Raw genomic sequence first — 27,326 nt, 5'->3', positions numbered from 1 at the left:
ATTTTTCCGTTAGAAAGCCACTGATGACATTTATGATGGGTGAAGTTTAGGGGATGAAGTTTGAGTGCAGAGTTGAAAATGAGCAAGAGGAGACAGCATTATTCTTTCCAGTAGCTCACTGAGAAGGTCAGAGGACAGAGAGAGACAGGGGAGGACGCATCTCTACCTGGAATTACCTTCTGACTATTAGATCCCTTCCTGGGGCCACTTTTTCTGATCCTGTTTACTTTCGGCTTCAGGTACTTGTCTCCCACCTAGCTGTCGGTTCCAGCCCTGCATAATTCCTTTCTGGAGCTGCCTTTAAGCCCCATATCACATACCAGTTACCATAAAGGGGTGATTGCTGGAACTCTTGTGCTGATGGAGGCTTTTATTTCTTTAGCTTTTGCACAAAGTGTTTTTTCAGTTGCTTCCTCTTTTTGTCTGCTCTCTCCTATCCTGACTTCTGCCTTCATTATTCGCTTTCTATTTTCAACCTTGTCTTGTTTTTTTAGACTAGATTTTTAGCATTGTCTTCATACCCATAATCTTTTTACCTGTTTATTAAGAATTAGGTCCTTTCTGTACACTGTTCGGGGCTGCATATCTCAACCCAGCCCCTGGAGATATGGGGTTTCCTGATGATATACCAGAGGAAACCACAGATTCAGTTGTTAATCTACAGTTCTGGATCACCTCCATGGCCATTTCATGCCCAAATTAAAGTCCTCCATGGAGAGCCAACCTGGCACTGAAGGTAGAACATTGCTCAGAATCCCTGGGCTCATTAACCATTAACAGGGACGAGGGCAGAACTGCTGGCTCTGTGTCAGAAGCCCAACCCCCTTCGCTCTGAGAGCCCTCTGGGCTCTGTGCTGTGTTCTCCTGGAAGTTCAGTCCTGCTGCTAACTTCTGTGTGATAACATGGAAAGTGTGCACAAAAAACTTTTGCTGAATGATGATGTATTATGATGGTTATCGTGATGAAAGAGCTTGGGCTCTGGTTTCCACTGCAATCTGAATTAGCTGCTGCTCGTGACTGGAAGACAACCCCGGTTATCTAGATGTAGGCACCAGACACATATTTTCTCAAAAATAAGACTATCACTTCAAGGAAGCTAACTGACTGTATTTGTTGCCAATGATAACTTTCAAGCAAGGGAGAGCACCTCACACATGAGGCTTGTTTTAGTACTTTTCCCTACTTAACTTTTCTCCACAATTATCCAAACTGAAGCCCAGAAAACTGCTTTCAATTAAGTGACTCATCCCATATGCTACTCAGTATTTGAGACAATTCACTTGTGTAATTTTGTGTGTGTGCGTGTGATAAAAGAGCTATTTCCTATAAAATCGGATTTCAATGCCAACAACTATACTTTTAAAATGTAATTTAGCAATTTTATTATCTTACCAGTAAGGGGCAGCAAACAACAATGTTTGTTTGAAATACTAAGCTAATTTGGAACTTGTTCTCCTCTTTTTTGTTTTATGAATACATCTCTGATCCCTTTTCCACTCTTTCTAGTAATATGAAGCTGCAGAGATGGATGATTAAAAGGTCACCCAGAAAATAGTAAATTGTAACATTTAAAATAGAATTCTAAGAAAAGATAAAATCTGCCAGCCCTTTGTGTTGACACATGGTGAAATCTCTTATAATTTCCAAATTACATCCTAGGAACTGCCACACACCAAGTATCCATAAAACTTACTCATTGTCTATTAATGAGAAGGAAAAGGTGAAAGAAGTATTTTGCCTTAATTTTGTCTCACAAAATACTGTTTCTCATCTGAGCTTTAGTCATCTAATTAAAAAATTATTTCACTTTAATAATTATTTATTACTTTGGTCACCAGACAAGAAGAACTGACTCACTGGAAAAGACCCTGATGCTGGGAAAGATTGAAGGTGGGAGGAGAAGGGGACAACAGAGTATGAGATGGTTGGATGGCATCATCAACTCAATGGACATGAGTTTGAGTAAGCTCCAGGAGTTGGTAATGGACAGGGAAGAAGCCTGGTGTGCTGCGTCCATGGGGTCACAAAGAGTCAGATACAACTGAGCGACTGAACTAAACTGATTAAGCATGTACCATAAGCTAGCAACCATTCTAGGCAGTGGAGACAAATGATAAGCAAAACTGATAATACCTGTCTTCCTGCTGCTGTTTTTTGTTTGAGTTGGGGAAAGTTCTCCAAACTAAGATAGGGGCTAAAGGTAGGCAACATAAAGAGAAACTTTGGACACCGAATGTGAACAAAGACTAATGCTAGTGAAGGAGGGACAAATGCCAAGTCCCACAGGCGCAGAGATTTATTCAAAACCTTCATTTGAATTTTTCACTCTCTTTCAGTGAATCTTTCACTCTCTTATTTTAAAAATTTTTATTGGAGTATAGTTTATTTACAATGTCGTGTCAATGTTGGTTTCAGGTGTACAGCGAAGAGAAGCAGTTACACATGTACATATATCCACTCTTTTTAAGATTCTTTTCCCATATAGGCCATTGAGTCTTTCACCCTCTTTCAGAAACTTCACTTAAATCTTTCTAATCACAAATGCTGGTGTGAAAACCCATGTTAACTTTATTTTTCTTGTATTTCGATGAGCACTCTATCTTAAGAACCCATTCTTCTGAAGAATAAAGCTTAATTTCCAGTAAACTCTATTGCTCCAGGGATTTCTGAGTATTTCGTGCTTTACTCAAATTCAGAATCTGCCCTTCACATCCCTCTTTCTTCCTGTTTGGGAAAGTACATCTACTTCTCTTGCTCGGTCTGTGTCAATGCCACGTTGTAATCTTTGAAATGTAACTCACATTATAAGGTACTCTGACACCCTCTTTCCATCATGGCATCAATATTAAGATGTGATTGCAGCCAAGATCTGATCTTCTGTAGTGTCTTCCTGTACCCCTAGGGCCCCTGCAAGGCGGCTGCTTCTCTCTCTCACGTCTACATCTAGGGTCTTTCAAAAGAACTCTCATGCTACCAGTGGCTCTAGGATGCTCCCTGGGCCTGTGACAGTCCCATTTCTGCCCCCACACACCTATATGTAAGAGACTGCTACTGTACTTTTCTAGAGTAGCTAATTCTGTGGGAACTCAGCTGCTCAGGGTCATACTGGAAAGTAGATGCAAAAACCTTTCACTCTCAGAGTCCCCTCAATACATTTTGGATTTTCTACCCCATAATTTGCAGTTTAATCACTGGGGACTAAATCAGACAAATATTCTCTTCTAATGCTATATGTTACATTTGCATCACCTGAAGGCCAATATTTAACATTTATTCCAGAGAAATTTCCTTGAATGAGGGAGGGTCAACTAGCAAAAGAAAATGCAGGGGAAAAAATAACATCAAGAAATATTTCATATATGGACCTCTAGGTTGAACTACACTGTGATTTAAAAATCAAACCCAAATCAACATTTAATTTCTACCTTTTTTTAATACTAAACTCAAAAGAGGTCTCCATTTCTCAGTCATCTAACAAGTAATAGTTCCAAGTCATATGGCATCTAGGTAGCAGAAACAGAAATACTTTGTAAGATTTCATGAGCATTCTTGGTTCAAGTTCAGGAATATACATCTGTACTGGAATATGGGGGCGGGGGGAGGGGGGGTTGCTTTTTCCAGAATTCCAATGTTACCTGTAAGTTTTAAGTCAACCTGCAGAGGGCAGCAAATACGCTTGCAGGAGAAGTTGATTAGCAACAAAGCATGAGGGCTAGTTCACGTTGTTTGAAGTCAACACCAAAAGATTTCATTTATGTAAGGGAGTTTTTTGTGGTTTTTTTGTTTAAGTAAAAATAAGTGCTTGGTTGCTTGTTAGTAAAAAAGAAGCAGTCAAACCTATGTTTAGCACTTATTCCTCTGGTACTTCTAGATCTTTCTTGCAGACAACCAGGACTTACTGTACTTTGGCTCTCCCTGTAGAATATCACATATGCCAGGCACCCAGAATTATACTCCCTCCAACAAAAATAATTTTCCTGTATCTCTGCTTGTGTCTTCTTCTAGGGGTAGTGACAATTTATCTAGAATGCACAAATCTTTAACAGACATATATTATTAAAACCTAAGTATCTCAAATAAAGCCATTAATAAAAAGAATAATTTGTATTGCAGGGCTCCAAAATCACTACGAACAGTGACTGCAGCCATAAAATTAAAAGATGTTTGCTCCTTGGAAGGAAAGCTACAACCAACCTAGACAGGGTATTAAAAGCAGAGATATCACATTGCTGACAAAGGTCTGTATAGTCAAAGCTATGGTTTTTTTCAGTAGTCATGCAGAGATGTGAGAGTTGGACCATAAAGAAGTCTGAGCACTAAATAACTGATGCTTTTGAACTGTGGTGCTGGAGAAGACTATTGACAGTCCCTTGAACAGCAAGATCAAATCAGTCAGCTTTAAAAGAAATCAACAACGAATATTCATTGGAAGGACTGAGGCTGAAGCTGAAGCTCCAATGCTTTGGCCACCTGATGCGAAGACCCAACTCATTGGAAAAGACCTTGATGCTGAGAGGGATAGAAGGCAAAAGGAGAAGCGGGTGGCAGAGGATGAGATGGCTAGATAGCATCACTGATTCAATGGACATGAATCTGAGAAAACTCTGGGAGATGGTGAGGGACAGGGGAGCTTGGCATGCTGCTGTCCATGAGGTTGCAAACAGTTGGACACAAACTTAGCAACTGAGCAACAATTTTTAAAGTAACGTTTACTTGGCTAAAGACAGTGGAATGAAGCAAGATTCCCCAATATCTAAATCAATAATCAAATAAATAACAACAACAAAAAAACCTACAAAAGAGGGGAGGATAAAACTTAACAGCAGCAACAAGACAAAGAATCATAATCTAATGCCATAAAGAAATGGGGTCAAAGACAGACAAAGAAAATGCTGTCATGTTGTATTACATCTCTTAACCTTCCCTTCATCTCCCAGAAGAATTACCATGAAAAATGAGTTTAGAGTATTTTGCAAGTTCTCATTAATGTCATTTAATTTAGAAATACATACACAGAGGAGTTAAGTAGGCATCCCTGAGAAAAATGAAGGAGAGACGCATAAAAATAAAACCTAAGTCGAAAATTCATTAGTGATAAGAAGGGCTGATAAGCTGAATATCTTGAACGGAACTGTACGATGTTGGAATGACAGCCAACCCAAGAATTCTCTCACAACAGAATCTCTGAAAAGAACTCAGATGCCAGGTCTACAGCAAGGGTAACACTCATCCACAGCAGGGCTCCACCCCTGCCGTCCACACACACATGGCCTGCACCTCTGCCATCTCTGCATGCCTTTAAGCTTGAAAGAAAGACCAACCGGGTACAGGAAAGACGGGAAGTGATTTAAGGAAAATCTACACTATGTTCAGCTGGGTAGTGGTATCTGATGAGAAATGTGGCCAAGATAAATCACATGGCAATTACAGAACTATGATAGAGCAAAAAAGAAGAGAAAAAATGGAACGGAGGGCTGGAGGGGAAAATAGAAGAAAGGGAGGAAAAAAGGAAGAGAGACATAGTTCATCAAAAGCAAAAGTCTGGAAGTAAGCATATTGAAAAACAGAGTGCCCAATGCTTTATGCTATGCAATAACATAATATCAAGAAATAATCCAATAAAAGAACAGCCAAAATTAAGACAAAATTAAAAGGTTAAAAAGACATCCAGAGATAAAACAATCTGAACACTGATGTATAATTGTAGATGTTACCAATAAATCATAATACCAGAAACACAATGTACTAAGTATCAGACTGGCCCTAAATGCTGAGCAAAACTATCCTTAAAAATCTTAAATGTATGCAAGTATTAACCAAGAAAGCTAACACTAAGGCTAAAAATGAGTTAAAGGCAGGAACTCCAAAAGGTAAGTAAAGCACTGAGATTGCTTTTTGCCTTAATGGCATTGCTGAGCTCAGATGATTTGAGGCATTAATTTTTAAGGTTTCAGGGATAAGAGACAAAGATCACACTCCACTCAAATTAGGGATTATATTAGGAGTCTCCCTTTTAAATGACACTAGACCCCCGAAGTGTTATACTCTCAGTTTAAAAATGAACTAGAACTATACACTGATACCAATCTGGAACTTGGGGGAGAAAAAAGGAAAATTGCCCATCTTGAAACATGAACATCTTAATTCTGACTGGAGGTGAAAAAAGGACTTCTGAAAATTCATAATCACAATCTGACTTCCATTTAATATTGTATTCTGAACACAGATCACATGGTGTTATGAAATACACACACACACACACACACACACACACACACAAAACTCCTCCAGTCAACAGGTAGTTTAGTTTGAATTGATATAGCACTGTAATGCCCACAGATGTCTCATGGAAACAAACGCTAATCCTCCCATGGAGGAATCCACCTGCGTCCCAAGCTTCAAAGAATTTTCACAGATCAAGTTCAAATAAAAATGAGAGCCTGAGGTAAAAAGAAAAAATGTCAGTGAACACATATGGAAACAAGGCACCATAAATATTAAGGCTCAAGAATCTTCAGATACAGGAATTGTCAGAAAAAATAAAAATCAATTTGTTTAAAATGTCCAAAATATAAAAGGCATGAAAGTCATGCGTAAAGAATACATATTTAAAAACCCAAGACTTCTAGAAATGAAAAATTAATAGAAATTTAAAATTCCATGGATGGTTTACAGCAAATTGTCTGTAACTGAAGTCCAGAGATACAAAGAAGTAGAAAAATATGAAAGAGACACGAAGGACAGAATAAGATGGCCTAATAGATATCTAACTGGAATTCCACAAGGAAGAGAATGAAGAGGAGGCGGGGAGGAGTGAGCATGAGGTAGGGACTATATTTCAAGATACTGACTGAGAACTTTTCACAATTGGTGAAAGAAAACAAGTATTAGAAGCAGGAACTCCAATGAACCGCAAAGAGGTCAACTTAAATCCGAATTTAAGATCCACTACAGTTAAATTGTAGATTCCTTAAAGAAAAAAAGGGCTTCCCTGAGCTCAGATGGTAAAGAATCCACCTGCAATGCGGAAGACCTGGGTTCGATCCCTGGGTTGGAAAGATCCCCTGGAGAAGGGAATGGCTACCCACTCCAGCACTCTTGCCTGGGGAATCCCATGGACAAAGGAGCCTGGCTGGCTACAGTCCTTAGGGTGGAAAAGAGTCAGACACGACTGAGCGACTTTCACGTTTAAAGAAAAAAGAAAAGATGATGGAAAAACATCTTTAAAGTTATATGGCAGGTCCCCCCCCCCCCCCAGGAGGAAATTTATCCAAATCTCATTCTCTACCTTATCTCTAAGAAATAGTTTGTCTTATTCTTTCCATAAATACTTGGAAAAGTATATAGAGAAATCCAGGCTTTTTGTTGGTCAGTTGGAACGGCTCTACTTTATTTGAACGGTTCGATTTTATTTCAGTTGACACCCGCAAGATCTTTTAAGACCAGTGTCAAGATGTCATATGAGCATCTGTATGTTTAAACAGGCAAACGTGGTATTCCGATTGCGCTGTCCCCACAAAGTTAAATTCAGCTGATTCAGGCTGACAAAGTACGAGACAAAGTCTGCTCTAAAGACTCATCAAGGAGATCCACCGCTGTGGCAAAAAAATCATTACCAGCAAGCTGAGTAGTCTGAAGTAAACTCGCCAATCTTTTACAGTCAAGTTAGGTCTGCACGAACCCAGTAGCTGACACGGAGCGCAGACGTCTCGGTACTCACGAACTCGCGGGCTCCTGTGACTGCGCATGCTCCAAACTCCAAGCCCTCGAACTTCCGGAATGAGACCGAGGCCTCCGGCGAACACAAGGGGGCAGGAGTGGCTGTGGGCTCGTCTCCAGTGCTGGCTGCAGGTTTCGATTAACACTGCAGCAAGCGAGGCTCCGAGACTCTCGAAAGTTCCACCGTATAAATCGCAGCTGAGTATACTAAATTGATGGTGTAATCTAAAGAAGGAGAAGGATGGAGAATGCGGAAGAGAGGGAGGAACGAAGAACCAAATGTAATCAAACAACTCACATCTCTCCAGGAAGTACGGTTACCTAAGTACAAAGATTTGAGAATAGGTGCAGATGTTTGTTTTTTCCTTATTATTTCCTTCTAATATAGTTTTAATAACTAGTGAATATATACCTTTCTGTATGGAATATGAGCAAACAGGTTTTATTTAATCAGCACTGTAACCTTTTCTTCCTGTCCTCATAAGTGCCAACGTTGTTTTCACTTCGTCTCTATTAAGATTTATTTTGAGAGGGAAAAGGTGAAACAAGCTGTATCTCAAAAATCTAACACATACATACAACGTGATTACAGTCACAACTCTTCTTAGGAACTCAAAAATTAGAACTCATTGTAGGAATGAAGAAAATTCCTGTCCTTTTTCATTTGCTCTTGAATGTTGTTTAGTAACAACATATCAGTAACTACTTTTTACTGATTTTTTTTAATTTAAGAAAATAAAAGGAATTGTCTTTACACTAAACAGAATTTTACAAATGATAATGTGAATTCTTTGAACTAACCGAAGGACCAGAAGTGAAGTTATTGTAGGTTATATTGTCAAAGGAGACTCATTTTATAGCTCAGTCTTCCATAAGCACTGTGGGAAAACATTTGAACACTTAAAATCCATGTCTGCTTCATATTTTGACTCTTCCTTTGTAGTTTTTATTTTTATTTTTTTGTCATAAAACTTTATTCAAATATGTTAAACATAAGTGATCAGCTGTATTACATTGACAGTGTCTTTAGTAACACTTTCATAAAAGATATGGGACAATTTTTGATAGAGTTAATACCAAATCTTGGTTCTAATCCAGCATTTCTTTGGGAATCTAAAGTGCTAGGGTGCAGGTATGAACATTTGTTTTCATTTGATTTAATTAGGGATAAAGTTTAAAGTCTTTAAAGCAATAGTTGTCAAATACCAATGTGCAAATAATTTAACTGATAATTGTTTTTTTAATAAAATACAGCTTGACTGTCCTTTTTTACTCCTCACTCCTAATTCCGTAAGTCTGCGATTGCTGCTGCTAAGTCGCTTCTGTCGTTTTTAAATAGAATGCTATAGGATGTTCTAAAATGATAAAGTGAAAGTCAACACATTATTTGAACGATATGGTTTATTTCACATTTTACTATGTTTGGGGGCTAAGCAACATCAAATTCCAGAATATATGTCTTTTTATTACCCTTTTAATAGCAGCAAACTGAGCAGACTCATATTTCATAGACTTCAGAATTCATGTTTGAACATTTTCTAGAGTTTGGGCAGTTGCTACTAAAACTGTTAAATGTAAGTGGTTTTCTTTTTTTTTAACTAAAGATAGTAACCACTATATATTATTTTTCATCATGGGAAGATTTGAGAAAAACACATTTAAAGTTTTGGCTCAGATTTAACAGTATACATATACAATTCTAGTTCATTGATTATTACTCAGTGGAAAATACAAACATAAGAAGTCAATTATCCAACTTGAGCCACTAGATGTTTTGCTTATGACATATTATAAGAACAGGGAAAAGGACAGAAGATTCCTAAAGCATGAGTGCATTTATAATTGGAGTTATTTTTGTGTAAGTATGGCAAGTAGAATAGATTGTATTTAAACTTTAAGATTAATAGGAAGATAACAGAAAAGAAAATCAAGTTTAAAGTTATTGCTGGGTTGGGGTTCTATACTTTGAAAGATCACCATAAATGAAAATAGACAAAAATATGAACTCACAATTCACCTTTTATTCCCTTCTTTAGGAGTATGTAACTAGAACCTGAGTTTGTGGATGAAGATGGACCCTTGGAGAAAAAGGGAAGTTCAGTAGGGCATCCAGAGTTAACACACTGTGTTCCCCTCCATTGGAGTTGATTCTCAAGGACTTGTTGTAGAGCTGGGCAGTTTTAAAGAGTTGACATTTCTGTGTCTAGTCAGCCTAAAAGTGCCTGTACCATCATAATATGAGATAGTGAGGTGCATTCAGTTCAGTTCAGTTGCTCAGTCGTGTCTGACTCTTTGCGACCCCATGAATTACAGCACGCCAGGCCTCTCTGTCTATCACCAACTCCCGGAGTTCACCCAAACGCATGTCTGTTGAGTCGGTGATGCCATCCAGCCATCTCATCCTCTGTCATCCCCTTCTCCTTCTGCCCCCAATCCCTCCCAGCATCAGAGTCTTTTCCAATGAGTCAACTCTTCGCATGAGGTGGCCAAAGTGAGGTGCATACAGGCCCCAATTACTTATTATCTCTTTTAAGATGCTTGGGATAAGTGAAACTGTTAAGAAATGTTTCTCTGGCTTTTAAAAATATACAGTCATTTCCAGAATTCCCCAGGAAGTAAGAACTATTCCTTTGAACCGGAGAACATATTGTATCTTCTACTTCACTGCAGAGATATTTCCTACTCTAAAATGCCATCCTCTTTTCATTCGCATACACATTTTAGAGCAGAAGGGGACTGAGGCTGGGCAAGGAGTAGGAAGAAGAGATATTCATGTCAGGTGGGCAGGAAACCAATAGCTGAGTTTTAATATGACTAAGTATTTATATCTGTTTTAGAATAGCAGTTAAAATACTGTCTTTAGAATAGACAGTTTAAAGCAGTTTTATATAGTGCATATATGGTTTACAATGTATAATTACCAAACAGCAAATTTTTCATAATGCATAGATATTGCCAGAATTTAATGTTCTATGAATTTCATGTCTTTCATGATCAGTAAGATGCTCTCTAATCATTGAAAAACAAGAATTAGCATTCTATTTCTAGCAAAACACACATTACTTCTCAGTTTCTTTTTTGATAATAAGTGACTGGTATTCCTTTTTAGTAAATTTAGGAATAAAGATAAATCAACTGTGAAAATTTCTAGTTACTAGGACACAATGGAATGTACCAGGCCTACTTAGAGAAGGAGATCAGTATTCAAAAATATTTGTGATAAGTATGGAAGGAATATAAAGAAATAAACATATGTCCCTTAAGTAACTTGCATTACTCTTTCTAGTTAGTATAAATACCAAACACTAGTGGAGAAATTAATGATATGAAAAACAAATAAGGAATTATTGAAGACCATATTGTGTGCTTACAGTATTGAAAAGGAGTACAAATTTAGTTTCACAGAGGAAGTGGAATTTAATCTGTGCTCTGAAATATAAATTGCATCAGCGGGGGAAGTGGAGGGCACTTCACATGGAAAGGAAAAAATACTGAGAGCAATTGAGAGGAGAATGAACAAGACACACTGAGGGCACAGTGAAGAGAAGGACCAGGTGGAGAAGACAGCACATGTTGGGGTGAGACAAGATAGTGAGGAATAAGGTCCTCTAGAGAGTGGTTATCTTTTGTTAGTAATATTAAGGCCCTAGTACTAGGACCAAGCCAGAGAGTCTAATGCAATGTAATAAACAATAGGGAAACATTATTGAATAGTTGCTTTAAATTTAATATTTTTATATAAATTAGTAGTGTTTTTTTCTTACTCAGTCAAAAAAAAATTAAGCCTCCAGTCCTATTTTCATCAACTTAAAAGTTCTCATTTCAGAAGAAGAGTTCTCATGTTAAATGCTGTCTTCAAATATGAAAACCCTTTAGTAGTTAAAGGATTAAACTAAACCCCTAATCCTGAAACATATGGGAAATCACCTTGGCTATATCAATAGAAGAAATCCATGCTGGAATAATTGCAGTTCTGATTTTAATAGCATAGAAGGATTATATTGTATCCTTCAAGAAAGCTAACCAGGATTCCATAGTGCCAGGCTTTAGTAATAGGGATGGCAGGATACAGCAAGGAAGAGACTGCTCAGTGCACAGCAGGGTGGCTTTCCTGTGGCTGCAGATGTGGTTGTTGAGAGTTATTGCTCTACTAAGGACAGAGTGCCCAGGGAGAGCGAGAAGCAGGAGGCCATCAGTTACTCACTTCTCTCCAGATACAGATGAAGCAGTGCATAATCCAGAACACCAGGTTCCCTGTGGTGTGCTCTGACTCATTCCAGACCTACCATAGAGAATAATGATAATGCTAATTTACATTTTGTGGTCCATTAGTGTTTTTCAAGGGTGTTTGCTTTATCTCACTCTACTTCCTTAGTCTTTCAACTCAAATTTGAGGCAAGCAGGATAGATAAAACTTGAAGTGAAGTCGCTCAGTCGTGTCTTACTCTTTGCGACCCCGCGGACTGTAGTCTACCAGGCTCCTCTGTCCATGGGATTCTCCAGGCAAGAGTACTGGAGTGAGGTGCCATTTCCTTCTCCAGGGGATCTCCCCAATCCAGGAACTGAACCCGGGTCTCCTGCATTGGAGGCAGATGCTTTAACCTCTGAGCCACCAAAACTTGCTCAACATCAAGTCAATGATTAGCAGAATCAGGACTCCCTTTTAGACTTTTCTGGTTTCAAATCTGGGTGGCTCAGTGGTAAAGAATCCACCTGCAATGCAGGAGACCCAGGAGACACAGGTTCGATCTGTGGGTCAGGAAGATACCCTGGAGGAGGAAATGGCTACCCACTCCAGTATTCTTGCTGGGAAATCTAGAGACTATTTGACGCCTTTAAATTGTTATTTGCTACTGGATGAAAAGCTTCCATTCTTTGTCGTAGAAAGTTTAAATAATATATTGATAAATAATTTGTTTAATTGAGTGCTTTAGAATCCACTTAGCAATGCTGGTTTTTAATTCTGTTCAGTTTTGCATTAGGCACTTTTCATATAGTAGCAATTCTGACTGGACCTAAAAAAATGGTGGCAAAATTTCATTTTCAGTTATAAATATGTGTGTGTGTGTGCGCGTGCACATGTGTGCACTCGGTCATACCTGACTCTTCGTGACCCCATGGACTGCAGCCTGCCAGACTCCTCTGTCCGTGGAATTTTCTAGGCAAGAATACTAGAGTGGGATGCCATTTCCTCCTCCAGGGTAATCTTCCTGACCCAGGGATCAAGCCTGCCTCTCTTGTCTCCTCCACTGACAGATGGGTTCTTTACCACTGTGCCACCTGGGAAGCGCCCAGTCACTGTAACCGTGTATATGTGTGTGTGCTCAGTCGTTTCCAACTCTTTGTGACCCTGTGGACTGTAGCCTGCCAGGCTCCTCTGTCCATGGGATTCTTCAGGCAAGAATACTGTAGTGGGCTACCATGCCCTCCTCCAGGGGATCTTCCTGACCCAGAGATTGAACCCACATCTCTTACGTCTCCTGTATTGACAGGTGGGTTCTTTCCCACTAGTGCCACCAACTATATCCTATAAAATACTTAACTAGCTAGCTGGGAGCTTTCAAGCAATGGTCTCTGAAAAAACTCCTAGCTCCATCTTCATTAGAATAGCTGGAAAACCCTGCTGAAACTCAGATTCTGGGTCTCCACTCAGAACTCACCAACTGAGAGTCTTTGGAATCTGCCTTTGTAGCCAGCATCTCAGGTGATTCTTCTGCACACTGGTTTTTAAAATCTCAAATTTAAAGACTCCTCTTGCTTTCTGCTGAAACTCGACCCTCCTTTCTCTAAGTTCAGTAGTGTGCTGTGCTAAGAAAATTATTTTTTTCCAGTTTAGTCCTTCTTGAAGAAGTGAAGTGAAGTGAAGTGAAAGTTGCTCAGTTGTGTCCGACTCTTTGTGACCCCATGGACTATACAGTCCATGGAATTCTCCAGGCCAGAATCCTGGAGCGGGGAGCCTTTCCCTTCTCCAGGTGGTCTTTCCAACCCAGGGATCGAATCCAGGTCTTCTGCATTGTGGCTAGATTCTTTACCAACAGAGCCACAGGGGAAGCCCTCAGTCCTTCTTAACATCTGCAAAATCACACACATGCACTACTAGGGTCCCAGATCCACTCAAATCCTAGCCAGGCCAACTAACACAAAGAAGAAATTTTCAAAGTGTGTGTGTATGGAGGGATGTGGATGAGTAAATTTTATTTTATTAATAAGAGTTGGGACAGGGTAAACTCAAAGGCAGCAAGACCTAGTAATATAGTGCAATTATAATTATATAACAATTAATGATGCAAAATAAAATATAATGATATAGTAATTATAATTTTAGGAATGAATGTTAATTACATATGATTTAGGATCATTAACAGGATATAATGAAAAGTTTATTGGACAGCATAAGAAAAAAGACATAACAGGTTTTGCTGTATCTTCATAAACCAGTAAGATCATTTTACTGTCCTTGCAGACCTAGAAACACTCGATGATAGAAATTGGAACTATGACTAAACTTGAACTTTACTGAAAGGCTTGTTTGACAAAATTTCTTTTTAATCAAAATAATATACATTTTTTCTTCAGGATTTATCATTTCTGGACTAATCAGGGAGTGCAAATTCTTTGAAAAAATTTTATCTTTCTCAGGCAGATTTCGAGCACTATCATGTTTTGTGCAGATTTATGACGATGTTGGAAAATATTTCTCTCAACAAGTTTCTCATTTAAGTGATAGAGGAAAGCATATTGATTCACGATACCATGAAATTATCAGTGTCATAAGAAAATATTACTTTTTTCATGACAGAAATATTAACTTGCCTTTGGAACTACTTTCTGGCAAAATAAAGGTCTAAATATAATCACTTTAGATATTAGGAGGGTATTAGAAACACATTTTCTAAAAGTTTTATGTGGACACATTTTCAATTGAGCAGGATTATTTTTGAGGGACTTTAAAATATATTAAGGAAAAATCCTTCAAGTTTCCTTTCTACTGCAATACAGTAAACTTGATTTTCTGACCACAAGTCAAAAAAGGTCTTGTGTAAATTCACGAAGAAGCTGTTCACTCCATGAGGTAGAGGAAAGCATGTCAGTAGGAAGCAAATACCCACTCCCACATTCATGATATTTGCTGGAGCAAATGTCCTAGTAACTGGTTTCCAGTTTTTCTCTATTTCTTTTTGACATGAAACTCTTGATACAGAGTTAAAGAGTTAAACTCTTAAGATTAAGATTAAGATTGAGGCTGTACACGGGCACCAGCCCCAAGCATCCTGTATCCTGCATCAACCTAGACTGGTGATTCATTCCTTATATGATAGTATACATGTTTCAATGCCATTCTCCCAAATCATCCCACCCTCTCCCTCTCCCACAGAGTCCAAAAGACTATTCTATACATCTGTGTCTCTTTTGCTGTCTTGCATACAGGGTTATTGTTTCCATCTTTCTAAATTCCATATATATGCGTTAGTATCCATGGCAGGTTCATGTTGATGTATGGCTAAACCAATACAATAATGCAAATTAAAAAATTAATAAATAATAAATTTTTTTAAAAAAGATTGAGCCTGTGAATATGGGGATTATGCTTTACAAAGGAACTTTAAAATTTGGAAAGGCTAGAAGAATTTGGAAGTGAGTCCAAAAGAAGCTTTTCTTCACTTGGAAATAGGAAACTAGCATAACCTAGAGCATAGGGGAGGGGTCTGAAGTAGGAGTGGAGGTGAATCAAGTTCACCAGAAAAATGAAGATTGTTTTTAGAGATTCAGAATGGAAATGCATCCTATACAGGGGCTGACCCATCAACTGCCAGTACCTGTTTATGCTATGGATTTGACTCTGAGTGGTGGTGGGGGGTGGGGGCATCTATTGTGAAACAAAAAAACAATTAAGGAGGAGGGACACATATTCTCATACCAACCCTCCAAAACAGACCATGTTTCATAAACAGAAGTGAATTTTCAAACATGATTTGTACATGGCTATGCATCACTGACTCAATGGACATGAATCTGGGTGAACTCTGGGAGTTGGTGAAGGACAAGGAGGCCTGGCGTGCTGTGATTCATGGGGTTGCAAAGAGTTGGACGCGACTGAACTGAACTGAACTGATGCCAAATGTTTTGGTTGATTTAGTACTCTGTAGCTTGGCTTCCTATCTTTCTTTGGTGTTTTGACCTTGCCATTTACACATCCTTCATTTGCAAATATTTAGAAGATATTAGATATATGGAAATATTAAATATTTAGAAATATTAGAACAATAATCTTCCTCTTACTTTTCTGGTGCTGATATATTTAAAATTGTAGCAGGAACTTAACCTTCATTAGATCATATTTAACCATTTTCTGTGACATTTATTGGGCTTCCCAGGTGCACTAGTGGTAAAGAACCCACCTGTCAAGGCAGGAAACATAAAAGATGTGGGTTCAATACCTGGGTTGATACTATTTTCTTCTACCTTATAGTTAAATATATGCATTATTATATCATTATATTTGTTATGGGTGTGAAACTTAATTTTCTTCAGGAGAAATCATCAGCTTTTAGTACCTTGGAAAATTTTCATTGAGAGAATAAATCCTAGGTATTCAGAGAAGCATACTATGTTATATGCAATCTGTTCTTCATACAATTTTTTAAAGGGCAAATTACAGGTTATTAGCCCCTACATACCTACTGTTTAAAGACATTAAAGAGAAATCACTCATATTAGTTTATGAGGAATGGTATGATCTACATCTTCATGTGGGGGAAACATGTAGATGGAATAATAATTACTGTAACGTGTTGTGATCCCCTTGGAATAAAAAAAATATTTCAAACACATAGAAATAAACTTCTAATTCCCTGTTATTTCTAATACTGTTTTCCTAGATTTGAGCTTTAGTCCAACTCAGAGAAGGTAGTACGTGAATATGGGTGAGCGTCACCCTGCTTGAAAATTTGTCCTTTGGGTGGATGGGCTTTATCTCTTAGAATTCCCTAATTCAGTTCAGTTCAGTTGCTCAGTCATGTCGACTCTTTGCAACCCCATGAACTGCAGCAACCAGGCCTCCCTGTCCATCACCAACTCCCGGAGTTCACCCAAACTCATGTCCATTGAGTCAGTGATGCCATCCAGCCATCTCATCCTCTGTTGTCCCCTTCTCCTCCAGCCCCCAATCCCTCCTAGCACCAGGGTCTTTTCCAATGAGTCAACTCTTTGCATGAGGTGGCCAAAATATTGGAGTTTCAGCTTTAGCATCAGTCCTTCCAAAGAACACCCAGGACTGATCTCCTTTAGAATGGACTGGTTGGATCTCCTTGCAGTCCAAGGGACTCTCAAGAGTCTTCTCCAACACCACAATTCAAAAGCATCCATACTTCAGCACTCAGCTTTCTTCACAGTCCAACTCTCACATCCATACACAACCACTGGAAAAATCATAGCCTTGACTAGAAGGACATTTGTTGGCAAAGTAATGTCTCTGCTTTTGAATATGCTATCAAGGTGGGTCATAACTTTCCTTCCAAGGAGTAAGTGTCTTTTAATTTCATGGCTGCAATCACCATCTGCAGTGATTTTAAAGTCCAAAAAAATAAAGTCTGACACTGTTTCCCCATCCATTTCCCATGAAGTGATGGGACCAGATGCCATGATCTTAGTTTTCTAAATGTTGAGCTTTAAGCCAACTTTTTCACTCTCCTCTTTCACTTTCATCAAATTCGGACTTAAATTGAAGAAAGTAGGGAAAACCACTATACTATTAGGTATGACCTAAATCAAATCCCTTATGATTATACAGTGGAAGTGAGAAATAGATTTAAGGGACTAGATCTGATAGATAGAGTGCCTGATGAACTATGGATGGAGGTTTGTGACACTGTACAGGAGATACGGATCAAGGCCATCCCCATGGAAAAGAAACGCAAAAAAGCAAAATGGCTGTCTGGGGAGGCCTTACAAATAGCTGTGAAAAGAAGCGAAGCAAAAAGCAAAGGAGAAAAGTAAAGATATAAGCATCTGAATGCAGAGTTCCAAAGAATAGGAAGGAGAGAAAAGAAAGCCTTCTTCAGCGATCAGTGCAAAGAAATAGAGAAAATACAATGGGAAAGACTAGAGATCTCGTCAAGAAAATCAGAGATATCAAGGGAATATTTCATGCAAAGATGGGCTCGATAAAGGACAGAAATGGTCTGGACTTAACAGAAGAAGAAAATATTAAGAAGAGGTGGCAAGAATACACAGAAGAACTGTACAAAAAAGATCTTCACGACCAATATAATCACGATGGTGTGATCATTCACCTAGAGCCAGACATCCTAGAATGTGAAGTCAAGTGGGCCTTAGAAAGCATCACTATGAACAAAGCTAGTGGAGGTGACGGAATTCCAGTGGAGCTATTTCAAATCCTGAAGGATGATGCTGTGAAAGTGCTGCACTCAATATGCCAGCAAATTTGGAAAACTCAGCAGTGGCCACAGGACTGGAAAAGGTCAGTTTTCATTCCAATCTGAAGGAAAGGCAATGCCAAAGAATGATCAAACTACCACACAATTGCACTCATCTCATATGCTAGTAATGTAATGCTCAAAATTCTCCAAGCCAGGCTTCAGCAATACGTGAACTGTGAACTTCCAGATGTTCAAGCTGGTTTTAGAAAAGGCAGAGGAACCATAAATCAAATTGCCAGCATCCGCTGGATCATCGAAAAAGCAAGAGAGTTCCAGAAAACCATCTATTTCTGCTGTATTGACAAGGCCAAAGATTTTGACTGTGTGGGTCACAATAAACTGTGGAAAATTCTGAAAGAGATGGGAATACCAGACCACCTGACCTGCCTCTTGAGAAACCTGTATGCTGGTCAGAAGCAACAGTTAGAACTGGACATGGAACAACAGACTGGTTCCAAATAGGAAAAGGAGTACGTCAAGGCTGTACATTGTCACCCTGCTTATTTAACTTATATGCAGAGACATCATGAGAAACGCTGGGCTGGAAGAAGCACAAGCTGGAATCAAGATTGCCGGGAGAAATATCAATAACCTCAGATATGCAGATGATACCACCCTTATGGCAGAGTTCTCTAATATATAAATTTCTGAGGTGGATGTAAAGAAATTAACAGATTATTTTAGCTTTAGCAAGGTCTTTGAATAAATAAATAATAGAATCAAAGTTTGGTGAGAAGGAGAAAAAGAAATAACCAGGGGATGACAGGGTCTCAAGCAGGCTTTGACTGTCAACACAACACACTGGGAAATAAAGAGAAGAGGATAAAAGAGGCACCGAGAGCTCTAGATGAATCTCATCAGTTTTGCCTGGGCCAGACTGCTCAGAAGGCACCTGTAGGCTTTCACACGTCTCTGTGTGTTTGCTGCTGCTAAGTCGCTTCAGTCGTGTCTGACTCTGTGTGACCCCATAGATGGCAGGCCACCAGGCTTCACTGTCCCTGGGATTCTCCAGGCAAGAACACTGGAGTGGGTTGCCATTTCCTTCTCCAATGCATGAAAGTGAAAAGTGAAAGTGGAGTCGCTCAGTCGTGTCTGACTCTTCACAACCCCATGGACTGCAGCCTATCAGGCTCCTCCGCCCATGGGATTTTCCAGGCGAGAGTCCTTGTGTGCTGGTTGTACCCAAAAGAGAAGTCATCACTGCACTAATAGGCCCCTTCTCGTGAGTTCCTCATTTCTGTTGAGAACAAGTTATCTCAGTGACTCATGTCTGTCTGTCCATATTTGTTGTTAACATATTCTGCCTCCATATCTCTCTTCTGTTTCTTCCTTTATGTTCCCCAATGTCGGAATCAAGTTCAGGACATTATCACCTCTTGTTCACATTAATGATTGCTTTCTAACAAAAAGTTATTATGTACTCTCTCTGCTTAAATCATTCAGATTTTTTAAAATTGCCTTAAACTTGTAATATTTCTGCTAAAAAGCATCCATGACCACTCACTGACAGACAGCAACCAAACTGGCTGTAGATTTCTTTTTCTAACATTCAAAATCAGTCACAATAACGACCAATTTCTCTTTTAATCTCTTCTTCTGCATTCTAAATAGCTGCCAAACTCATTGTTATTTTATGAGCATGTCCCAGTAAATACTTCCAGGATGCAGTCTGAAATCTTTATCTTGCCACCACCTGAAGTATGCTCTTCCATATCTTGTGCTCAAGGTGGTTTCTTTGATATTCATTTTGGATAAATTCTTTATAAAACTTTCTTGATTTTTCTCAACCAGATGCAGTTTTTCCTTTGAATTATCATAAGAATATAAACAACTTCCATGCCAATCTTTGTTTTTTCTTTTCTCACTTTTTAGATTATAAACATTTTAAAGCAAGAAATGGTGTATTATTTCTTGTATTTTCTATATAGTACATCTCAATGCCTTATACAAAATTAAAATTCTGTAAATACTTAGATTGAGAGGAACATGTCATTGATACACAAAAAAATTAGGTACTCTGAATCACATGACTGGGAAAGAATATTAACAATATACATAAAGGTGCATCTTAGAACAAAAGGGAATGTATTATTGTTTTCAAATTATTTTGCTTGATGGTAGATTAAAAGGTAGCATATAACCTTGCTGGTTCAAATGAAATGAAATCTTCTCAGAAGCATGGTTCTTTTGTTTTCAAATCCCTGTATAAATATGGTAGATAAACTTATGAAATTGTTTTGGCTCACCGAACTTGTGAAGTGGACTAATTAGGAGATGTATACATTTAATATATAATTAATATAATGTGAATCTTTGCTTGTTCATTTCTATCAACTGGAAAACTATAGAGATTTTTTTGAAGTCAGTGGAAAGTTCTAAGAATTTCTATCACATTCTAACAAAAAGGAAATATCTGCTAAAGTGCAAAGTACCACAGACGTTTTAGTTGGCAGCTGAGCTTATTAACATTGACAGAAATGAAATATGTCATATTTTTAAAAAGACAGGCATATAATATCTATGACAAGTAACGTAGGGTTACTAAGTGCCTTCAATCTGATTCCTAAACATGACAAACTTGGAACATCTCCCCCTTGACCCTCCCTGAGTTATTTCTACTAAAGGTAAGGCTTTGATTTCAAATGTTGATAATGTATGATTAAGAAAGTATTCTTCTAGGAGTTCATATTAAACAAAAAGAATATGTTAAATATTCACAGTTCAATATCCAGAATTATTCTGCAGTACCTAACTCATTTTATGATTACTCTTTACTATCTAAATACAAAGACAGTATCACCCTCTGACTTTCACATCTCCTCCTGTCATACTAAGTCTTTTTTAGCTCTCCCCTACCTCTTTTGCCCAGGGTAAGATGGAGAGGGGACAAGGGTTCGGTAGGAGAAATGTGTGCTTTGTGGTGAATTTAATCTTTCCTATAAAAAAATAAGATCATATAATAAAGCAATAGGATTATATAGAAATTATGGATGGAAGTATGTTGTTAATAGAAAATTCTTCTATAACTGTTATAAGACATAAACCTGAAAAATCAGTTATTAATAATATATATTTTTCCAGTTAGCTTGTTAGGGACTTTGCATAGGCAAAATATTGTTTACAAACAAAAATTATTTTCTAATTTCACATACTCTAGAATGATGGTCAAAAATGTCTTTAAATCAGTACATTGTATATGCACATTGCTATTAAAATATATATTAATATCATCTTAGCAGCTTTAATTCCTTCTAAAATTTTAAATGTTTTATTTAACATTCATTTGGTTACTTCACCTCAATAGAATCCCAACCTTTTCATGATAAACTTCTTTGAACTAACATCGACATCGCACAAGTTTTTGGAATGCTTTCTTGAAGTCTTCATTAAAGATTGTATAAATCAGTGGGTTTATAAGGGAATTGAGATATCCAAGCCATGTCAAAAAATTTGACATTTCTTCAGAAATCTTACACTTTTCACAGACATTAACAACCAATTCTTTTACAAAGAAAGGAAGCCAACATATTACAAATGCACCCAAAATTAATCCCAGGGTAGTGGCTGCTTTGCGTTCTCTTGTGCCTGAGATCTTTTGCCTTCTCCAAGATCTCTCATGCCTGAATTCAGACCTGGGACTTTTCACTGTGCTATGAATTTTATCAAAGTCCGTTGATGGATCATATAAAGACTTTTCTAGCATGTACGGTGTGGAGACTAGTCTAGAGCTTTTTTCACCACTCTCCAAAAGGACTTGGCCATTCATTTCCTCCTTGGCAATCCTACTTGCTTGCCTCTTGTGATATAACGTCTTTGCTGCCTTATATATTTTGTAATAGAGGATCAAAATCAATGTTAATGGGATGTAGAAAGCTCCAAATGTTGAGTAAATAGTGGAAACGATGTGGTCGTGTTTGATGATGCACTCATCCTCTTGACTAGTTCCTTGGTGCCTCCAGAATAGAGGAGGCATAGAGATAAAAATAGATATAATCCAAACTATGGTAATCATAATGCCAGCATGCTTGGGAGTCCTTTTCCTGGCATACTCAACAGCATCAGTGATTGCCCGGTACCGATCCAAAGCTATAGCAGAGAGATGCAAGATGGAACATGTACAGCATGTAATGTCAACGCTCAGCCAGATGTCACAGACCACTTGTCCCATAATCCAGCTCTCTCTCACAATATACACAATGCTGAAAGGCATCACCAGAACGGCTACAAGGAAATCTGTGACTGCAAGGGAGCAAATTAAGTAGTTGGCTGGGTGGTGCAGCTTTCGGGTAACAATAATTGCAGCAATCACAAGTGAGTTAATGGTGGTTGTCATCAGTGCCAGTCCAGAGAGAATGAAGGAAACCAGAATTTTGGATGGCATTCTGTTTAACAGTTCTTCTGAGGTCAAGTTTTGATCAGATGAATTCAAGAAATCCATTTTTTGTTGTTTTAGAAGATTAATAAAGCTGTTGATACCTGTAACAGAAGAGGGGAAAACAGTTCAGTTCAGAGAAGGTTTCAAAGATTTTTCTCTTCCTTGCTGAACACTGCTTGTTTGTTTTTAAATATACATGTACACTTTCTCAGAATACTCTATCGATTTAAAAAATGGAGTTGAGCTTGCAATTTTCTTTTTCTTTTCATTTAATTTAGGAAATCCAAAGGCAACAGTAACAAACAATAACTTTAAAAATGTTTCTTAGAATAGGGCTCAAATAAAACAATTTTTATGAGTCAATTAATCTATTAGTAAAATCTCTATTATAAAATTGTATTTAAAATCTTTATTAATCTTGCGGGAGGAGAGGGTGAGATGTATGGAAAGAGTAACATGGAAAATTACATTACCATATGTAAAATAGATAGCCAATGAGAATTTGTTGTATGGGTGTGTCAACCTAGAGGGGTGAGACGGGGAGGGAGATGGGAGGGAGGTTCGAAACGGAGGGGATATGTGTATACTTATGGCTGATTCATGTTGAGGTTTGACAAAAAACAACAAAATTCTGTAAAGCAATTATCCTTCAATTAAAAAATTAAAAAAATCCTTATTAATATTAGCTATGTTTTTCTCTTTGTCTACAGAAAAACTTTAAAAGCACATTTCATTAGTATATATTTGTGTACTATATAATGTAATACAAGAAAATATTTTAAAAGCAGTATTCAAAATCATAAGCAACTTTGTACTTAGCTCAAAGTTATGTTGAGAACATTATCATTGGGCTTGTGGAGACTAAAGGAAGTTTCAGTGTATGTTATGTCAGGATATAAAGGTTATAAAAAAGTAAAATAAGCAAGAATAAAATATTTTTAGTGTATTTCTGGCATTCCATGATCATTTTATGAAATTAGGAAAATGTCACAGTGTTTAGTAGACTTTGTGGATATAAGCAGTTAATTTGATTTAAAGGGACAAAATAAAACTGGTTGGAACCAAATAACCACACAACACTGCCCATTATTACAAGGACATATATGACCTAAAGAAAATACTGAACAAGGTGAACTTGCCAATAAGAAAAACTCATAATGGCATGCACTCTGAAATGAAATTATTCTTTACAAGACCTTACTTATAACCTTATTTTTGAAAAGGAACCCTACAAACTCAGCTTATAATTTTTATTTCAGTTCATGCTGTTGCTGCTGCTGCTAAGTCGCGTCAGTCGTGTCCGACTCTGTGCGACTCCATAGACGGCAGCCCCCGAGGCTCCGCCGTCCCTAGGATTCTCCAGGCAAGAACACTGGAGTGGGTTGCCATTTCCTTCTCCAATGCATGAAAGTGAAAAGTGAAGTCGCTCAGTCATGTCCGACTCCCAGCGACCCCATGGACTGCATGCAGCCTACCAGGCTTTTCTGGAGTGGGTTGCCATTGCCTTCTCCAAGCTGTTATGTAATTGCAAGTCAAATAAGAGCAATTAGAGTGTAATGAAATAAGATTAATCTTTTTTTTTTTTTTTTTGCATCAGCCCTTCTCTCTTTCTTTAACAATTCTTTAGTAACAAACCACATCTTTGGAAAAGACAAAGAAAAGATGGAAACCTGAAACTTTATTCTTGTAGTTATAACTATTGTTGTATCTCTATCTTCCTTCTTTTTACTTTAAAATGGTTATGTTTCACTTATTGGAACTGATAGAACAATCAAAATACTTAATATTTTTACATCAAATGCTTCTTATGGAGTGTGTGTATGTATATATACATACTATAAAAACTTGGAGTGCATCATATTTTAATTTCCTACTTGTGTTTATCAGTACTAAATTTAATTTCCCTTTTCTCATATTCATTGAAGGTAGGTGCTGGTGGCTTGCTCCCAAGCAAATTGAATGGCAGAAGAAATCTGAATACCTACTACTCATAAAATAAATATTAATAGTTGTCAGTAGGTAACTGAAAAAGAGTTGTATGTATATCTAAATTACTTATATCAACACTTAACCATTTCTAAAGGGCAACTAAGACAACTCCAGATAAAGAATGGAGGCTACAACCTCCTTAGAAATGCTAAACCAGTGGTTCTGGAATTTAGTTTGCCTCAGAGTCATCCTGAGGGCTTTTCAAACAGGAGTTATTGGGTCCTTCCCTCTGAGTTTGAGACTCAGTAAGTCTGGTGACTGCAGCCATGAAATTTAAAGACGCCTGCTCCTTAAAGAAAAGCTATGACCAACATATTAAAAAAGCAGAGACATTACTTTGCCAACAAGTTCCTCTAGTCAAGGTTATGGTTTTCCAGTAGTCATGTATGGATGTGAGAGTTGGACTATAAAGAAAGCTGAGTGCAGAAGAATTGATGGTTTTGAACTGTGGTGTTGGAGAAGGTTCTTGAGAGTCCCTTGGCCTGGAAGGAGATACAACCAGTACATCTTAAAGGAAATCAGTCCTGAATATGCATTGGAAGGACTGATGTTGAAGCTGAAATTCCAATACTTTGGCCACCTGATGCGAAGAACCAACTAATTGGAAAAGACCCTGATGCTGGGAAAGATTGAAGGCAGGAGGAGAAGGGGACAACAGAGGATGAAATTGTTTGATGGCATCACCGACTAAATAGACTTGAGTTTGAGCAAGCTCCAGGAGTTGGTGACAGACAGGGAAGCGAGGTGTGCTGCAGTCCATGTGGTTGCAAAGAGTTGGACATGACTGAGTAACTGAACTGAACTGAAGTCTGGGGCAGGCCCCTGAAACCTGTCTTAACAAGAGCTCACAGGATGCAGATGCTATTAGTCCAAGGAGTCAGGGTTCTGGGGGATAATTCACACACTTGTTCCTCAGTGCTTTGTCTGATCCTTTCACCTCTATGAGTTCCTTTCTGCTGAGAGCAGCTCTGACATTTCTGCTGTATAACTTTCTTAGCAACTTTCTTACATTCTTAATTTATTTCTTAGAGTTTCTCAAATAAATGATCTTTCTCTAGCTTTTCTTTTGACTATTTTGAATCCTGACTTCCTGCAGCTCTTGGACCCTCAGCCCTAGACCTGTTAACTCCCCTTCTTCAACATCATTCCTACTCTTTTCACCCTCTTATGAGAGTTACACCATATAATCATATGTCCTATATCAGTTTTGCACTACAGGACCCGATAAGTAATGATGTGCTAATCTACACCATCAGGATGTCCAAGAAAATCCTCGATGTGTGCTTTCAATTATCAGTGGACCTCACAGTCTTTAGTTTTTTCCCTGGAAACATCTTTAAGGGGTCAGTGGTCACAAGTGAATTGCTTACTCCAAGCCCAACTAGACATTAAAAACATGGTAGATTAGGGGACTCCCCTGGTGGTCCAGTTGTTAAAACTATGTTTTTAATGCAAGAGGTGCCAGTTTCATCCTTGGTCAGGGAACTAAATTCCCACATGCTGTGTGGTGCAGCCAAAACTAATAATAATTAAAAAAAAAAAACATGGTAGGTTAATTAATTTTTACACTTTTTCCAATCTCCCCATTCTTTCATCATAAAATCTGCACTGTATAGTCAATAAAAACCTAAATATTTTCTTAATTGATTAATTCCTTTGCAAAAGTGTTATTTAGTGTTATGAGAATTGATTTAAAAGTGCTGTCATTTTTCCACATTATAGGTAAAAATAACTTTTCACTTTAATTCTCCTGATAAACAGTTTTGGCAAAAGAGCCTCTTCAGGAGATAATCCTGAAATTACATTTTGAATAGAGTATTAAAAAGAAAAACTGTTTGGAAATAGTTATGTGTCTTTTCATAATAAAAATTAATTCTGTAGCAGAATGGACAAGCTTCAAATTAGAAGGTGAATTATTTGATAATTCACCTGATTTCTCTAAGCATCACACAGTAGCATTTAAATAGGCTCAATAAAATGGTACTTAATGCTAAGGATATTTTAATGCTAAAATATGTCACATAAATTCTACTGATTAAATAAGCATATTTTCCATTATTAAATTTAGAAAGTTAATTAATCTTAAGATAATTGTTTTTGTAGAAAATACAGAAAAGAGGAAAACAAATGCAGTCAATCACAATTGGGTTTCTTTTTGTCTTATTTTCTTTGCCACTTACAATTAGAATTTCAGTAAACCACCTGGGATTTCTTTGGAGGGAATGATGCTGAAGCTGAAACTCCAGTACTTTGGCCACCTCATGCGAAGAGTTGACTCATTTGAAAAGACCCTGATGCTGGGAGGGATTGGGGACAGGAGGAGAAGTGGGACGACAGAGGATGCAGATGGCTGGAATGGCATCACTGAACTCGATGGACGTGAGTTTGAGTGAACTCCGGGAGTTGGTGATGAACAGGGAGGCCTGGCGTGCTGCGATTCATGGGGTCGCAAAGAGTTGGACACAACTGAGTGACTGAACTGAACTGAACTGAACTGAAACCATCTACCTTCATTAATTAAGTTACAACGTTTGATCAGATTATTTCTTATTCCTCCCTTAACATTTTAAGTTCCCGCTGTGAATCCTTGTGCTGCTAGAAACCACCTCTGGGTTACTGCACAGAGACTATATCACACATTTATTCTCAAATTATATTCTGTATTTTGAATGTGTTCATTGGGAAACAGGATTGTAAGTAGAGCCTGTAGTCTCACCATTTATGTGTAGCCTTCTTCATAATCACAAAGGAAAACTTCCCCAGGCTTTACTCTGCATGAATATCTGCTGATGTACTGATTCAG

At 38.0% G+C, this 27,326-nt stretch overlaps 1 protein-coding gene and 1 long non-coding RNA gene across 2 annotated transcripts in view; both read right to left on the bottom strand.

Moving 5' to 3' along the window:
* Positions 1 to 7,754, bottom strand: part of LOC102188976 — a 29,508-nt gene extending 21,754 nt beyond the window's left edge. Inside the window, exon 1 of the long non-coding RNA XR_309712.2 lies at positions 7,618 to 7,754. This is a non-coding gene — a long non-coding RNA (uncharacterized LOC102188976). The remainder of the gene's footprint in view (positions 1 to 7,617) is intronic.
* On the bottom strand, positions 21,345 to 22,597 carry HTR1F (5-hydroxytryptamine receptor 1F). The gene has a single exon (XM_005674795.2). The coding sequence runs from the start codon at positions 22,595 to 22,597 to the stop codon at positions 21,497 to 21,499; it is 1,101 nt and encodes a 366-aa protein (XP_005674852.2). The 3' UTR covers positions 21,345 to 21,496.

Source organism: Capra hircus, chromosome 1, assembly GCF_001704415.2.
Source record: "Capra hircus breed San Clemente chromosome 1, ASM170441v1, whole genome shotgun sequence".
Lineage (NCBI taxonomy): Eukaryota > Metazoa > Chordata > Mammalia > Artiodactyla > Bovidae > Capra > Capra hircus.
Note: the sequence above shows the minus strand (reverse complement) of the source record. Positions and strands in the feature narration are given on the sequence as shown.